The sequence below is a fragment of the Peromyscus leucopus genome, chromosome 7 (genome assembly GCF_004664715.2).
Source record: "Peromyscus leucopus breed LL Stock chromosome 7, UCI_PerLeu_2.1, whole genome shotgun sequence".
Lineage (NCBI taxonomy): Eukaryota > Metazoa > Chordata > Mammalia > Rodentia > Cricetidae > Peromyscus > Peromyscus leucopus.
In genome coordinates, this window is record NC_051069.1 from 64,720,841 (window position 1) to 64,739,542 (window position 18,702).

At 38.4% G+C, this 18,702-nt stretch overlaps 1 protein-coding gene across 11 annotated transcripts in view; it reads left to right on the forward strand.

Annotated features, from left to right (window-relative positions):
- The window catches only part of Gria4 (glutamate ionotropic receptor AMPA type subunit 4), a 397,921-nt gene that overhangs the window by 278,334 nt on the left and 100,885 nt on the right, over positions 1–18,702 (forward strand). For all 11 annotated transcript variants that reach the window (XM_037207784.1, XM_037207785.1, XM_037207786.1 and 8 more), the window contains one exon: positions 16,989–17,173. In XM_037207784.1, coding sequence (XP_037063679.1) covers positions 16,989–17,173 — 185 coding nt within the window. The remainder of the gene's footprint in view (positions 1–16,988; positions 17,174–18,702) is intronic.

The following is an 18,702-nucleotide window of genomic DNA, read 5'->3' on the forward strand; positions in this document are numbered from 1 at the left end:
ACAGCAGATCACATACTTCCAATATTTAATGGCACAGGATATACATCACCATTCCAAAATGTAGGAGAGGGATCAAAGTGAGGAAATACTGGACCAAAGCAAGACTAAAAACCAGCCAGGCAAACTCCAAACTCTATATCTCCATGTCTGATGTCAAAATGCTCTTCATATCTCCAACTCCTTTCAGCTTTGTTGACTGTAACACACATCTTTCTCTTGGGCTGGTTCCACTCCTTGTTAGCAGCTCTCCTAGTAGGTATCTCATGGCTGTGGCATCTCCAACATCTTGGGGTCTCCACAGCTTCATGCAATGGCCTCTCTAGGCTTCCATTCAGGGATACCCCTGACAAATGCCTGGCCTCAGTGGCTTTCCTCATGGATGATTCCATAACCTTTTTCTTCTATCCTTGACTCTAAAGTCAGAACCACTTGGCCAAAGCTGCCAAGTTACGCTGTTTGCTGGGCCTGAAACATGGCTGTCTTGTTCAATTACATCTTCACCAGCTTCCAGCTTTCTGTGTTCCACAGTTTTCTTCACTGACTAAACATGGCTGTCCTCAATCTTTTTCTGTAGACCAGACTGGCTTCAAACTCAAAGATCCACTGACCTCTGCCTTTCGAGATGGGATTAAATGCATGCACCACCACATCCAGCGCTAAGCTTTCCTTTAATTCCTTTTTACAAGTTGGAAACTTAGCTGGATGAGATCTTTCCCTAAGGCCACCACTCCATTTATTCCATTCCTTAATCTGTTTCTCTCCTTGAACATGGGACTTAGTCCATTCAAATTTCTGGTGCTCTTTCTCTCCTCAAATTCTGTATTTTGTATTTTTACTTTCCCAGCTTGCTCCTTTAACAAATATTCATTATATTTATTAAACTAACACTAATAACCATATGACAGAGTTTATACTGGGCTGTTTTGATATTTCCTCTGCCAATGAAATTAATCCAAAACTCTTTAATGTAGCCTCGGGCAGAGTTTTTGGACAAGGGCAAAAGGCAGCTATATTCTTTCCCCAAAATATCACAAGAACTATATTTAGGCCACATACTAAAAATCTTCTTCTCTGAAACATCTTAAACCAGCTCTCCACAGGCCCTCAGATCACAGAGAGCAACATTGTCTTCCATGTACCTACTAGAATAGCCCATTAAGCATCACTTAAAGTGTTAAACTGCTTTTATAATCCATAGTCCAAGGTCCATATTCCTTCAAACAACAATATAGTCAGGCCTATCATAGAAATACACCAGTCCCTGGCACCAACTTCTGTCCTATTTAGGGTTTCTATTGCTGTGAAGAGACACAATTACCACAGGACAACTCTTTTAAATAAAAACATTTAATTGGGTGGCTTACAGTTTCAGAGGTTTAGTCCATTATCATCAGGACAAGACATGGTGCTGAAGAAGGATCTGAGAGTTCTATATTTTGGTATTCAGGCAACAGACCCACATCTACAGGGACACACTTCCTCCAACAAAGATACACCTATTCCAATAAAGCCACACCTCCTAATAGTGCTACTCCCTTTGGAGACCATTTTCTTTCAAATCACCACAGAAAGCTACTGATTTTTCTGAGTTAATTTTGTATTCTGATATGTTGCTGAAAGTGTCAATCAGCTGTGGGATATTCCTGGTGGAATTTTTAGGGTCACTTATGTATAGTATCATGTCATCTACAAATGAAGATACTTTGACTTCTTTCTCTCCAAATTTTATCCCCTTGACCTCCTTTCATTGTCTTATTGCTCTAGCTCAGATCACAACATAGCAAAATTACAGTTATGAAGTAGCAGTGAAAACCACAACATGAAGAGCTCTATTTAAGGGCTGCAGCATTAGGAATGCAGAGAATCACTGTTCTAGCTAAACTTCAAGTACTGTATTGAATAGTTATGTAAGAAGGACAACCTTATCTTGTTCTTGATTTTAGTGGCATTGCTTTGAGTTTATTTCCATTTAAGTTGATGTTGGCTATGGGCTTATTGAAAACTGCCTTTAGAATATTGATGTATGTCCTCTGTGTCCCTAATATCTCCCAGACTTTTATCATGAAGGGGTGTTGGATTTTGCCATAGGTCTTTTCTACATCTAATGAGATAATCCTGTGGGTTTTTATTTCAGTTTTTTATATGGTGAATTAAATTTATCAATTTATGTATGTTGGACCATTCTTGCATCTCTAGGATTAAGCCTATGTGGTCATGGTGGATGATCTTTTTTATGTGTTCTTTTATGGATTCAGTTTGCAAGTATGCAATTGAGAATTTTTGCACCTATGTTCATAAGGGAAATTGTCCTGTGATTCTCTTTCTTTGTTGAATCATCATATGGCTTAGGTATCAGTTGTAAAATGAACTAGGCAATGTTCCTTCTTTTTCTACTTTATGAAATAATATGAGGAGTATTGGTACTAACTTCTTTTCTGCTCACATTAGTACACACACACACACACACACACACACACACACAAACACAGGAATTATATACGGTATGATTTTCCCAAAGTTGTATTAATGGGTTTCTTCTTCCTATTATGAACACATTAAATACTTTTTTCAAATAAGGAAGAACATTCAAATTCTTTCATAAGGCAGGCAGCCAACATTTGTTAACAGTCTCAGAAAAATAAAAGTTCCATGACTTTTAAAATCCTACATTGATCTTGTTCATTACATAAAAAGTCAAACAAAGGGGGAAAGTTAAAGAATTGAAATAAACAGCCTCAGAACTATGGAGTTGAAACAGAAAGCACAGATTTCATGGTGGAAATTAACTGAGCTGAACAGGGAGCCTGTCATTCATTACCAGTATGCTGGTCACGAAACTACTCTGTATTTACATGATCATCTTTGCACCACTTTCCCAGGATAAAGAGTTAATAGCTAGTAATCAAATGCATTCACCCTCGGTCCCTGACATGCATTTATGTTGGCTTCCTAGGATGGAGTGAGCCTCAGTGGGATACAAAACCAGGCTAATCATATAGTGAATGCTTACTTCAGTCTGTGTTTGTCCTAGCTAGGAATAAAAATTGTCCCTATATTGCCGGGCGGTGGTGGCGCACGCCTTTAATCCCAGCACTCGGGAGGCAGAGGCAGGAGAATCTCTGTGAGTTCGAGGCCAGCCTGGGCTACCAAGTGAGTTCCAGGAGAGGCGCAAAGCTACACAGAGAAACCCTGTCTCGAAAAAAACCAAAAAAAAAAAAAAAAAAAAAAATTGTCCCTATAATTGTATGCAAATGCTTTTGACAGAATCCACCACAAGAACGTGAAGCACTGCTCCTGCTGCTCCACAGAAGAAACAAAGTGACATTGTGAACTATCACTTTCAAATAAACCCAAATGAATAGTTTGGGCTTTGTGTGTAAAAGCCAAATACAAATTAACATTATTTACAGCACATAGATTGGTATGTGCCCACCACAATTGATATTTAATATGTTGTGTCACACATCTGTGTTTTGTTGCTGGTGATTGCTTTCATGACTAATTAATGAGATCTTTTGTACTCATATTTCACCATAGGAGAAAATAAATTAATCACTCCTTTAAGAATAAGAAATCTGTGTGAAGCCTTGGTTACCCTACTTGATGAACAAGCCAACTTTTCAGGGTCAACTAATTTCAACTCAGTGTTTGTTTTTATGAAAAGTAATTGGGTTTTGTTTGTTTGTTTTCCCTTTTTATTCTTCTTTCATATAGTACATCCCAACTGACCTCAGTTTCCCCTCCCTACTCCCTGTAGTCTTCCCCATCTAGACCCACTACCCCACTCTGTCTCTCTCAGAAAAGAACAGGCCTCCCAGGGACATAAACCAAATATGGCATAACATGCTACAAAAAGACCAGGCACATACCATCACATCAAGGATCAAAGAGGCAACCCAGTAGGGAGAATAGGGTCCCAAATGCAGGCAAAAGAGATACCCCCAATCCTACTGTTAGGAATCCCACAAGTACAGCAAGCTACTCAGGACCTAGGTCAGACCCCTATAGGTTTCCTGATCTCTGGGAAACAAATGGGTCCCAGTCAGTTGATTCTGTGGGTCGTGTTCTCATGGAGTCCCTGTCCCCTCTGGTTATTCCCATCCTTCTCTCCCTCCTCTGCAGGACTCTCTGAGCTCTGCCTAATATTTGGCAGTGAGACTCTGCACCTGCTCCCATAGTTGATTGATGAAGTCTCTCTGATCTCTTTGATGAGGATTTTGCTAGGCTCTGTTCCAGAACACTCTGCAGGCAGGACAAACTGTAGCTTGAAGGTTTTGTAGTTGGGTTAGTGTCCTAATCCTTTCACTGGAGGCCTTGGATGGTTACAGACCATGGCCAATTCAGCCTCAATGTCCCCTGTTACTATGAGTCTTTGTTAAGTTTACTTTCCTAAATTCCATTGAGTTTCCATTGTGCTAGGTTTTCACCTCGCCCCCAAAATGTCCCCTAATTCCAGTCATTTCTCTCAGTATTTTTACCTCCCCCACCACTTGATCCTTCACCCACCCCCAGTTCACCCTTGAAATCTTCTCAGGAAGATCCTTATGTTCCCCCTTAAGCCTCCTTGTTACATAGCCTCTCTGGGTCTGATTATCTTTATTTTACAGATAACATCTACTTACAATTGAGTGCATACCATGTTTGTTTTTCTGGGTCTGGGTTACCTCACTCAGGATGATTTTTTTTGTCAAGTTTCATTTGCCTGCAAATTTAATGATGTCACTGTTTTTAATAGCTCACATTCCGTATAAACATACCACATTTTTTATTGATTTTTTTTCACTTAAGGGACATCTAGGTTATTTCCAGCTTCTATTATGAATAGAGCTGCTATAAACATAGTTGAACAAGTATCCTTGTGATAAGATATAATGTCCTTTGGGTATACGCCCAAAAGTGGTATAGCTGGGTCTTGAGGTATATCAATTCTTAATTTTCTGAGAAACCTCCATATTGATTTCCAAAGTGACTGAACAAGTTTACACTCCAACTAGCAATGGAGGAGTGTTTCACTTGCTCCACAGCCTCACAAATGACAAACAGATTGAGAAAGAAGTCAGGGAAACAACACCTTTCACAATAGTCACAAATAACTTAAAATATCTTGCGGTGACTCTAACTAAGCAAATGAAAGACTGTATGATAAAAAACTTAAAGTCTTTGTGGATTTCTGGGGACCTCTCTAGCACTCTGCTTCTTCCTATTCCCCTGGGGTCTTTACTCATCATGGTATCTCCCTCCCCGCTCTTCCACTCTGTTCCTGATCCAGCTGGAACCTCCCACTCCCCTAAGCTCGCTTTCCCCTGACCCTTGCCTTCCATTACCCCCATCACCCCCAGTTTGCTCAAGTAGATCTCATCCATTTCTCTGTTGTTGGGCGATCCCTGTGTCTTTCTTAGGGTCCTCTTTACTAGGTAGCCCCCCTGGAATTGTGAGTTGCAGTCTGGTTATCCTTTGCTTTACATCTAGTATCCACTTATGAGTGAGTACATACTGTGTTTGTCTTTCTGAGTCTGGGTTACCTCATTCAAGATGATTTTTTCTAGTTCCATCCATTTGCCTGCAAACCTCATGAAGCCATTGTTTTTCTCTGCTGAGTAGTGCTCCATTGTGTATATGTACCACAAAGATACCTCCACTATAGACTACTGGTAATGGTTGAGAGAAAGCCTGAAGTGACCTACCCTGGCTGTCATGAAAGAACTCTCATCCAGTGTCTGATGGAAGCAGATGCAGAGATCCACGGCCAAGCCCCAGGTGGAGCTCCAGGAGTTCAATCAGGGAGAGAGAGAGGAAGAGGGGGGGGAGGGGAAGGGGGAGGGGGAGGGACAGGGACAGGGAGAGGGAGAGGGAGGGGGAGAGAAGGGATTATATATGAGCAAGAGATATTGAGACCATGATTGGAAAAAGCACAGGGACAAATAGCCAAACTAGTGGAAATGCATGAACTATGAACCAATGGCTGAGGAGCCCCCATGGAACTAGACCAGGCCCTCTGGATAAGTGGGAAAGTTGATTAGCTTGAACTGTTTGGGAGGCCCCCAGGCAGTAGAGCCAGGACCTGTCCCTAGTGCATGAGCTGGCTTTTTGGAGCCTGGGGCCTATGCTGGGACACTTTGCTCAACCTTGGTGTAGGGAAGAGGGGACTGGACCTGCCTAGGCTGAGTCTACCAGGTTGGGCTGACTCCCCAGGGGAGACCTTGCCTTGGAGGAGGTGGGAATGAGGGGATGGATTTGGGGGGAGGGCTGGGGAGTGGGAGGAAGAAGGACAGGGGAATCCGTGGCTGATATGTGAAATTAAGTTAATTATAAAATAAAATATTTTTAAAAAAAGAAAAAAAACTTCAAGTCTTTGAAGAAGGAAATCAAAGTAGATAACAGAGAATAGAAAGATCTCCCATGTTCATTGAACATCAGCATTAACATAGTAAAAATGGTGATCCTACCAAAAGCAATCGACAGAATCAAAACAACCCCCATCAAAATTCCAACCCAATTCTTTACAGACTTTGAATAGCAATACTGAACTTCATATAGAAAAACAAAAATTCCTAAATAGCTAAAATAATCCTGAACAAAAAAGAAATGCCAGAGGTATCACCATCCCTGATCTCAAGCTATACTACAGTGCTGTAGTAATAAAAACAGCATGCTACCAACATAAAAATGACAGGTCAATCAATAGAATAGAACTGAAGAACCGATATAAATCGATACATCTATGGACACCTGATTCTTTATAATGAAGCCAGAAATATACAATGGAAAAAAGAAAGCATCTTCAACAAATGGTTCTAGTCTAGCTGGATGTCAGCATTTAGAAGAATGCAAATAGATTTATAACTGTCACCCTGCACAAAACTCGAATCCAAGTGGACCAAAAAACCTCAACAAGAAGCCAGATACACTGAACCTGATAGAAGAGAAAGTGGCGAACACTGTTAAGTGCATTGGCACAGGAGACAACTTCCTGAAAAGTATTTGTTTTTAATCGTGTAAAATCAGACTCCTTCAGAAATAGATTTTGCACTTGCTTATTTAATTCTGAATGTTTGGCAGTTTGTTTTGTAATGACACAAGGTGGTTGCTGTAAATACTGATGATGGAAACTGAAGAACATTAGTGAAGGATAATTTAAGGCTAAGACATCCAGAGTTAAGGCTCCTGCAGTTCATGATCTTCTTCTGCCTAAATTGGGACATTTCTCCAGTCCCAATTTCATTTAGGGCCTAATATACAAATTACAAGTTAAATAGAGTTATGTTATTTTGATAACATTCAATACTTATTTTAGTTAAGAAGATCTCTCCAGATTGAAAAGGTGTTATAAATAACAAATAAAAGTAAGATGTTATTTGGTTATTCTTGACAAACAGAAATGGCAATTTCAAAATTTGAAAAACCTCCTGGGTATGCAAATATAAATGGTATGCAAGTTATAGAAACTGAAGCAGCTAAGACAAACCCTTTATTCTCCTTTCTCTCTAGATTAGTCTAGATGAAATGAAGTATTGCTACATGCCTATTTTACTTTGGTCATCCCTTAGATTGCCTCTCCTTCCCTTTCTCACTGGTTCCACTTATGTTATGCAATGGCATTTACAAATTTACCTCTTCCTTATTTCTCATCTTTTGAGGTTTCACTGTTATCAATAGATCACTATCTATATTTTCAATATTTAATTATTTTAAAGTATTTTTTAGTGCCTTATAGGTGCCAGGTACTCTTTTAGACAGAGTGACTTCATAAAATTATGTGGCAGTAGAATAAATAGACAATAAGCAGATAAAAGTGGAAAATACAGAGTAGGTTCACTGATGATAAATGTTATAGAGAAAGTTAAGCTGAGAAGGAAATATAGGCAATCAGGGTAAGAGATGGTAAATTTCTTTTTTTTTTCTTTTTCTTTCTTTCTTTTTTTTGTTTTTGTTTTTTGTTTTTTGTTTGTTTGTTTGTTTGTTTTCCGAGACAGGGTTTCTCTGTGTAGCTTTGCGCCTTTCCTGGAACTCATTTAGTAGCCCAGGCTGGCCTCGAACTCACAGAGATATGCCTGGCTCTGCCTCCTAAGTGCTGGGATTAAAGGCGTGTGCCACCACCATCCGGCAAGATGGTAAATTTCAAATGACATACCCTGGGATATTGTCCCAAAGTGGAAGCATTCATATAAAGACCTAAATGAAATGAGAGAATAATGTCTCATCTTTGCAGAAAAATCTTCAAGGAAAGCCTGATGCAGCACCTGGGCAAAGGCGCCAGTTCTATGGTGATCAATAAATCAGAGGTACAAGCCAACAGAAAGAAGCAATGGGAGAGCTTTGACCAATGAGGTGCATGAAATGGCTTGCTTGAGAAGTTTCATTCTCAAAGCTAGGCTATATGCATAGGGAAATGGCAAAGGACTAGTTGGGAAACCCATGAAGCTATTATGGCAGTCATTCTGACCACGGGCTTTGATCTGGGTAGAGGTAATAGAGGAAGGAAGAATTTTCAAAATAGGCACTGCCAGATTAAGCTAAGGTATGGGATGTGTTTGGGAACAAAAGAAAGGAATTTCTGGAGTCTTACAACACAACACAAGAAAGTGTGGTAAGACCCTGGACATGAGAAAGGAAGATCTAGGTTCAATCCCCAGCTCTGCTAGTAGTGGTGATTCCATAGAAACCATATTGATTTATCACACCTAGAGTAAGGATTAAACCTGATTTACAGAGCTGTCATAAGTTCCAGTTATTTTGAGTCAAGTTATTTAATTATAGCATAGACAAGTTCCTCCTGCAAACTTGCCTATCACCTACCAAGTCTGAATGATCTGCTGGGGTCTCCTCACATACCCCTACGTCATATGAGGTCTGTATTACAGCCCAGGACATGCTCCCAGCTATGAAGCTCCACCTGAACAGATAAGCACTTTGCCTATTCAAAGTATGTCATATTATATTGTCATATAAATAGATATAACATTCAAACTTATGTTGTAAGTACTTTCATTGATCCATATGTGTAAAAAGGCTTCAGACATGTATTTTACTTCTTTCACCAGCTGCATTTTATGTAGATTTGATTTGTTGCTTTATGATAGTGTAGTATAAAAAATAGAAAGAATATAATCAGAATTGTGAGTTTTATATAGTGTGATACAAAACTGATAAAAATCTTACTTTATGATCAAAATAATAACCATATATGCATATATATAAAACATTGGGAATTTATTATTATTAGGAAAGTAGTCTTCCAAGAAGCACAAGAATGCTTCACTTAGTGAAAGAAGGTAGCTTTAGTTTGTAAAGGTGTTGACAGAAGTACCATAGTGTTAGATTTAAAACACTGTCAGAGACAAAATTGAAAAGAGAAGCAGTATGCTGATGGAAAATAGTCAAAGTCTAGAGAGATTGTCTCTAGATTAACTGACAACTCAACAAGAAAGAAAAATGGATTTCTCCAATATGCCTCTGATTTAATCCCATGCTTTGTTGATGGCAAGGACTGGTTTTCACATAAGTCATTGAAGACCGGAAGTGCAGTGGAGTAAGTAGAAAAACCATAACAAACCATGTTTATGAGCAAAACCCCTTCTTTCTCCTTAATATATCATCAATTTCCAGGTGATTCCTCCATCTTCATAAACTAACATCTATTCTCCCTCTTCTGCATGGTGCCAAATAACGATTCCACAGCCTGTCATCTGTGGTATTGAGGCAAGGCCTCCTAAGTGGCTTTTTGTTTCTGTCTCACCTACAGTTATCATATTTCCTAACTTCAAATGTAATACTCCTAAGGAGCATTTTCTTCTTAAAATCCTTGAGGAGCAAAGACCGAGTTCTGAATAACGTGTGTGTGTGTGTGTGTGTGTGTGTGTGTGTGTGTGTGTGTGTGTCTGGTAATAAAAGAAGCATTTGAAGCTACTGGACATGGCCCAGCATGCCACATTTTACTTCTGAGTTTCTCGACAGCCTCATCCCTCTCTATGAACTGCCCACTAATTTATTCATGCATTCCATCACTGACCATCTACTTGGTTAGATTCTGAGCACAAGAATAGCTCCAAACTCCATCAATCTACAGTCTGGTGGAGGACAAAGATTCTCCTCTGATCATCATTCAAATATTTAATTAGAAACTGTGATAAAAATGTCTTTGTAAGACATGTGACATATACAGAGGGCTATGAGAGCCTATTTCTGCAGAAAGTTTTCTGGCTATGGGTTGTAGAATGAGGTAGATGAGGTGGTATTTATTATTATTGTTGTTCTTAGTAATTATCTCAGCACCACTTACAGAAAGAGCTAATTGTATTTAATTGTTCTTAGTGGCATCTAAAATGTTCTCTTCCTCTTTTTCTTTTTCCTTTTTTTAAAATTGAAAATAGTTTGGTTTTTTTTCCATATGGTATATTCTGATCACAGTTTCGTCTCCCTCATCACCTCTAGGTCCTTCCCACATCCTTACCCATCCAACTTCACTCCTGCAGTTTGAGTGACTCCAGTCCATGGAGGGGAAGGCATGCTGGAGAACATGAGAGGCAACTGGTCTCCTGCATGCATAGTCAGTAAGAAGAAAACTGGAGCTCAGCTAACCTTTTCTTTACTCAATCTGGGACTCTTTCCTATAGAAAGACACCACCCACATTCAAGGTGGTTCTTCCCATCTCAATTAACCTAAATTCATTCACAGACATTTCCAGAGATTCATGTCCATGGTGATTTCAAATCATGTCAGGTTGACAAACAATAATGACAATTACACATCACGTTAGTAATTAATATATAAATTAATAGACTCGACAATTCAAAGTACAGAAATAAAATTCTCTACTGTCCCAGTTTCAGAAAAGCCCTAGAGGAATAGAAAGGAATAGCTGGTAGACTCCTTACAGGAGCTTTTGGGTTCCTTCAGTCTTTTGAAAACTGTTGAGAATACTTGAATGCATGATCAATATTATGTTCAACTGCAACTAACAGAAGATTCTGCTTCTGTCATATCAGTGACTAAAGAAGGTAAGTTTATTCCTCTCACTGAAAAGTTTAGATAGACAGTCCCTGAGAATAAGTCTGTGCCACTAAGTCAATAACCTGAGTTTCCTATAAAGTGTACTGTAGAAAGGGGAAAGGAAAGTGATGTGATAATATCTTAATTAAAATATATAAGTATTTAAAAAGAATAACAAATCATAAAACCCTTACAGTATATAAAATATGAATCAGAATTGAATTGTGAAAGATTTGCACTTTTTTGTTGGGGGAGGGAGAGGGTTTGAGACAGGGTTTATCTGTGTAGCTTTGGTGCCCATCCTGGATCTCGCTCATGTAGACCAGGCTGGCCTGGAACTCACAGAGATCTGCCTGGTTCTGCCTTCTGAGTGCTGGGATTAAAGGCATATGCCACCACCACCCTGCTCAGATTTATGCTTTTTAAAGCATGTAACAGCAATCAGTAGAAAAAAAAAAAGAGGCCATGAATCTGAAAGAGAAAAAGGAGTGGTATTTTGGGGGAGTTTGAAGAGAGGAAATGGAAGAGGAAAATTATGTAACTACATTATAATCTCAAAAGTAAAAGAAAAAATTTTTAAAAGATTACAAGAATCAGAATGTAGAGGCAAACTATTCTTAAATACGTAATAAAATGACAAAGAACAAACAAACAGAATAGTGTTATTCTATAACTTAAAGCTGAGACCTTGTGGCCAAGGATGGGATTCACATTCAGCTACAAGATGACAGGACCATAAACCAGGAAAGTACTCTTAAGCTTCCTCACATACTATTGGCAGACACTTAGTCACAGCAGTATCTCCAGATGGAACAAGATAAGATAATAATATTTATTCTGATTATCTTTATCCCAGGTTAAAATTCCACTGCTTATACCAAAACCACAGACTTTGCCGCAGTGCTTTACAGACCTAATGTTCTCCGGTCCTCTGTCAGTGTCATCTGAACTGTGAATGAGCACTGCAGTACAGGGGAGAGAGAAACATTACCATCAGGAAAGGCAAGATATTTTAGGAGCCTCAAACTGTATTTAAAAGTAGCATTCAGTTCAACTTTGAAAGTAGATTTTGAACTCTTGCACGCTGGTAGAAAAGTCAGCCCTTTTCTCTTATCCCAGATTTACATGGACACCTTCAACCTACACAGGAAAGGAAATCAGCGTTTATTTCGATCCGTGCTTCCTGAGCACAAGTGAACACAGCGGGAAGTTTGCCCAGGCTGACAGGTCGGGCTTCACTTCTATGTGCTGAAATTTTGGGGTCAGGACTCCAACCTTCACACATGTTATTTCAGTACTAAACTGCTTTGGCAAGTGTCCAAACTAAATAGTTGCTAAATCCACATTGTGCTTCCAGCATGGTCACATTTAAAAGCAGCAAGGATTTTAGAATCATCCTCATGTCTTTGGCTCAGCCCAATCTACAGCATATAGAACGCTTTTCCTCAAACCCATGTGCCAGACCAGAAAGCAGATCTCTGCATAGAGTTTATAAAACAATGAAGATGACTTTGAGTGGGGGCAAGTGGCTGCCAGGCTTCATCACTCCTCTCCAGGCTCGACAACACCTTATGGGGAAGAATCAGATCTCTCGTCTCTCTGTCTCTATCTCTCTCTGTCTGACACACACACACACACACACACACTACTTTCTATAACCTAGACAATTCTCTACCCCACATTCAACATGTGACATTTGCTTCATCCCCCACCTTTGTTACTCTGATCATACCCATTGATCAATTCTGTATTCTCACCCTTCCCCTTTACTCCTCAATGCCCTAGTCCTCTGAAACATGATTTATGGATCAAACACTGTGCTGCTCGTTCATAACTATGTTATTGAAAACACAGTAGTACTTTCTGGTCTTCATCTAGATGAAATGTTTTATAGCATCCAGATAGCTCCTGCCTTTTTGAAGTGATCTCCTCCCTGGCATAAATTTCTCTTGTTTACCCTCCTGCTGATTTGTGTACAGACAGGTACATGAAATAAGTCTTACATAACAAAAAAACAAATAAGCCCAACTCATATGGTGAAGAAGGAACACCACTGAGGTTCTACTACTCATTCCCATTTTCCATGGATGATATAGGATGTTTTGGTGTGCAAGGATGTAATAGAATAGAGCTGCTAACCTGACTGCCATTCCATTTAACATAATCATTGTACAATAAGATAACATGATCTAGATACTTTATATTGCTTGACAGTGTTCTTTAATAACTATGAAAAGGCAGATTAATTATTGCAAGCTAATAATGTGAGTATACCTGGATGTGTTTCCCTATTTTAGTGCTGAATATTTTGATTCCTTTGAATTTATTTACAAAATGCTATGTTTTTATGTACAGTCACTTACCTAATTATAAGTTTTGTAGATATCACATTCATTGTAAAGAGACAATGTGTCTCTTTGTTGATCTTGATACACTTTATAAAATCTTGAACATAGAAAGTTTTCAACAATGTACATGAAATTAAAATATTAGACAGATTTTCAAGTTGAAGTGGCATGAAAAATACTATTTACAGTAATGATTTTTTGTTATCTATGTCACAGTCAGCCAAAAGAGTAGCATTCACTTTTGACTAACAATATTATATTGCATATTTTGAATACTTTGAAGGGCTAACTCACAGACAATTGTAGACAGTGTGCAGCCCAACTTGTGATTTCTAGTTTACATAACAATCAAGTTACATCACCATACACTCATGCAGTACTTTCTCCTAGTGGCATTCTCAGCTACTATGGCAAATAAAAAAGATACACCTTTCTAAGAGCCAATAAATAATGAGCAAGCAAATTAACAGCTTTATAAAAGGACTGAAAGCTTCAGGGAGGCTCTGAGCCTGTAAGTGTGATGTCCTTCCTGCTGCATTAAAAAGACACCATTGATTTCTGACTATGATTAATGGGCCTTTTCAATGGCCAGCTTTCTTTGACATTTAACCAGAATTGTGTTCTAGGGTTTTGTCTTATTTCACTTATTTCACTAAATCTGAACGATTCAACAATGAAACACTACACTTGAAGATTGATTTTGTTTTTTGTTAGTGTGAATATTTCGGTATTGTCTAAATTATAAATTTCACCAAAATGCATATTTCCCTATGTCCTGTAAAAGCCATGCCAGAAGAAAAATAGCAACATGGACACATGAGGCCTGACAGCCACATAATGCTAAAAAATAACAGCAGCATATAGAGAGCTGAGCCAAGCTGCGAAGTGATCTGAGAGAGCAGGTGGGTGACCACTGTGTGGTCCATGCTTATCATTTGGCAGCACACACTCAAACAAGCAAAAGTTTTAGAATTATATTAATATGGTCATAAATAAAAGTAAAGAGAGAAAAATCAAAATAAGCTGTCTATTGCCATTTCTTAAAGTTTTCATTCAAGTCAAATAATATATTTGTAAGTGCCAATAAAAAAATCAATAAAAGGAACCTTGCTTCAGTCATGAACAGAAAGCAAGTCCTAGGGACAGAAGTTAGTTATGAATTACTTTAAGAAATGTAAGGCTCCCAGGATCTATAAGATAGCACAGTGGATAAAGAATTTTCAAACATAAGAACCGGAGTTTAAATCCTTAGCACCACATAAAAACTAGGAATAGCAGTGCACACCTGTGACCCCAGTGCCAGGGTAGAGGGTCCACCCAGGGTGCTTTCTACCTAACCAGTCTAGCAGAAATGGCAAACTCCAGGTTGAGTGAGAGATCTTGGCTCAAAATATAAGATGGGGAGTGATAAAGACAGATATTTAATAATGACTTCTAGCTCCCAAAGTTTCATGCAAAGGTGAAAAGTGAATACACACACACACACACAAAAATATACCAGAGAGAGAGAGAGAGAGAGAGAGAGAGAGAGAGAGAGAGAGAGAGAAGAGAAGAGAAGAGAAGAGAAGAGAAGAGAAGAGAAGAGAAGAGAAGAGAAGAGAAAAGAAGGAAGAGAGGGAAGGAGGAAGGAAGAAGGAAAGAAGGAAGGAAGGAAGGAAGGAAGGAAGGAAGGAAGGAAGGAAGGAAGGAAGGAAGGAAGGAAGGAAGGAAGGAAGGAAGGGGCTATCACATTGCATATTCATTGAACAGGAAATAAGAGACTGCTAGGTTTTTAGGCTGGTGGGAGAAGGGAAATGTGAGGCTAAGATATGAAAAGATAATTACAGGTATGAACTACAAAAGGAAAGACTAAATGGAGCAATATATATCCAGAATAAGCATATTGTAATTAACATGCCCTCTTTCTTCTTTGGGGATTCTTTTCATTTAAATAGAAATGAATTCTGACTGCCACAGTATTCATTTGGCAGGAAATCAGGTAATTTATATTTCAGATATGATCTCATCATCAGTTCCATCTGTTGACATTGCCTGCACATCACAATGTTTGGAACTCAGAGACAGGGAAACAGAACCTTAAAAAGAGACTTCCTAAATCTGAGACTTGTGTGCCACCCAGACACTGAATAAGTGTTCTCTTATCTTACAAATAGGGTGTGTTCACTTTAAATTTTCCCTTTGAGTCCTGCCAACTCTCTAGCCTAACTCCAAAGCCTATGGAGGGAGAAGCCAGGGGCAACAACTACAGACTGAGCTCACGCTGCTGTCAAACAATCTTAAAGAGACTAGATAGAATATTTTATTCATGCTTTTAAATCAATTCAAAGAATCTTTTTCCTCTTTATCTCTAAGTTATAACTCAAAATTGAGGGCTGAAGATGCAGACATGAAGACACTGTTGCGGCTGACAGTCTCCTTCCACTTGAAGGGATATTTGGGTGAAAAACAGGGCAGAGAGCACACCCTTTCCCCAGGAGCACCCCAGCACCCCATCGCCAACAATCTTGCATTTTCTCAATCTTCAGGGCTCAATTCAAATGGTTGCTTCTCTGTGTTGCTCTTTCCTTGTCTCATCTAGAAAGATTCGGTGAGCTGTCCTGGTTCCCAGCACGGCTGTCAGGACGGCTTTTAACTATTTACTTGTTGACTTGCTTTATGTTTGTGTGTCTCCGCCTGCCTGTGAACGACACAGGACAATTTAGAGGACTTTATTCTATCCTTCTCCCATGTAACCTAAAAACTGAACTTTGGTGACAAGCACCTTTTTGTTGAGCCACCTCATCAGACTTTCTGGAAGTCATTGTTTGTTTGGGGTATTGTGACAAGGTGCTGTGTAGCCCTGGATGACCTTACACTTCTTATGCAGAGGAAACTGACCTTGAGTTCCTACTTCTACCTCTCAACTGTTATGTTTATAGGCAGGTGTGTGACATGTGTATTTTTATTGCACTTTTAAAATTTTGGTCACATTTCTTTGGACATTCTTCTCCTCTAAGAGCTTATGCCTCTGTGTTCTCAGCCCCTCACCTGTGGACAATTCATCTCATACCCAGACCACACCCTTCTTCTGCCAGGACAAGGAAAGCTTAGTAACTAATGTCATCCCTGTATAGTTTGTCTGAACCATCACATGAGACCGACAGTAATACAGCTTCAATAAATACCATAGTAATGTTTTCTTGTACACCTTTTCTTCCCTAGTTAAAACAAAAATTGTGTTACTACCCTGTTCAATAGGGAAAATTTAAACCATTGTTCAAAACAAATTCTATTTAGAGTGTAAAATAACAAATGGGTTCATGAAATTGTTATTGACCATGGGGAGTGGTACAATGGGGTTCTGCTTTATCTCATTAAAAGCATATCTAGAGCAATGGAATATTCTCCAATGGAGGATTTTGAGGTTTTACACAAGGTGTACTGTGGCAGCATCATCCAATCCAGCTTAAGAGAGTTCATTGTCCTGAGTAAAGAAAATTTTAAAAAAAAATTCTTAAATACTGACTCATATTTTCAAGATTCTAAATGATCTGAGTGTCCTTTAAAACATGAAAAATATTGATGTGGATCCAGTCTCTACATAAGTCAAAAGGAATGTCTTTACGTAAGTTAAAAGCATGATTTTATTAACTGTTTTTTCTCCCTAATAGGATATTCAATACTTCAAGCTATTATGGAAAAAGCAGGACAGAATGGATGGCATGTCAGTGCGATATGTGTGGAAAATTTTAACGATGTCAGCTACAGGCAACTGCTAGAAGAGCTTGACAGAAGACAAGAGAAGAAGTTTGTAATAGATTGTGAGATAGAGAGGCTTCAGAACATTTTAGAACAAGTAAGTCTTGGGCTTCATATTATTACTCAGGTGTACATTGGATAAAAATGTTGACCCATTCCAAATCTGTTTCTATGTGTCTTCCAGTTCAGAGTATGAGAATTAGGAATTTCCCATGATTTGTTTCCATGGCAAAATGACAGTTCTTTACTACCAAAGGCCATTTAGTTCTTATGTGCAGTCAAAGTTAGGAGTACTGCTTTACACCTTGTAAATCTATAAACTGTAGAAGAACACTTGCTTAGTCACCAGGAGTTCTTGGACTTCATTAATATGAATTTTGAAGATTGTCATAAAAATGTTAGAGAATTTTAATGGGCCTTTTTGTATCCTTGAGAGTTAGTTGCATAAAAATTATCGACATAAATTAACAAAGCAATGAAATAAAATATGATTAGGTAGAACATTCTGTGCTGTTATGCTTCCACCAGATGTTTTAAATAAATGCTACCTGTCAATCGTAAAATGATTTTTTTCAACTTTCCTTCAGAAGGGAGATAGATTCTTTGAATAAAGATTCTAATAAATAACTGTTGATTCAACTTGAAAAGGGTAGGAAAAGATAAAACTGAGCTACGTCATTGTGTGAAGCAGTAGGAAAACACTATGCAGGTATGGATAGCATTTGCTGGAGACAATAATGACTTTGAGATTATCTTCCACCAAAGTCGCAGTGCCTGTGTGCCATCTAGTGGTTTTGTGGAAGTTTGCTCATATTTATCCACAATATATTTGGAATAGTGTAATTCAGAGTTGATTAATTCGTTATGTATACTTTAACTGTAGAATTCCACGGTTGGGTTTGGAATAGAAAACTTATCAGTTTGGAGTTCATTTACAAAACTCATTCATTTTCGTTTTCAATGATAAAACTTAAAGCCAAAATATATCTGTGATTCCTCCTTAACACTCACAAGCTCTGGATTGTATGTCATTAGTTTTCATATACTAGCATTTCCATGTATATATAGATTAGTATCTGGAAAAGTTTATCATAAAATATATTTTGAATTTTTAAAATATGAAACAATACTGTATTATAAGAGAAATTGGTAAAATATCTACCTCTTGTTATCCCTTTGTAAAAAGAAAATAATAACACTTCACTGAAGAAAGGATCTCTGCTACTTTGATAAACTATAAACTAAGTGTTCAGATCACTTACGTTTACTCCTCAGTAGCAACCTAGGTAAATGAAATTCATAATGACCATTTGTGGAATTCCAAGGAAACCTTCTCCCTGACTTTCATAAGCAGAGCAGTGACTCCAGCTCCAATCCACTTCCACAACCACTGTCCCTGTAGTGAGACTTTGAGTTGTTTGACCTGAACAGCTGAAACTTTGTAAATAATAAAATATGATTAGGTAGAACATTCTGTGCTGTTATGCTTCCATCAGATGTTTTAAATAAATGCTACCTGTCAATCATAAAATGATTTTTTTTCAACTTTCCTTCAGAAGGGAGATTCTTTGAATAAAGATTCTAATAAATAACTGTTGATTCAACTTGAAAAGGGTAGGAAAAGAT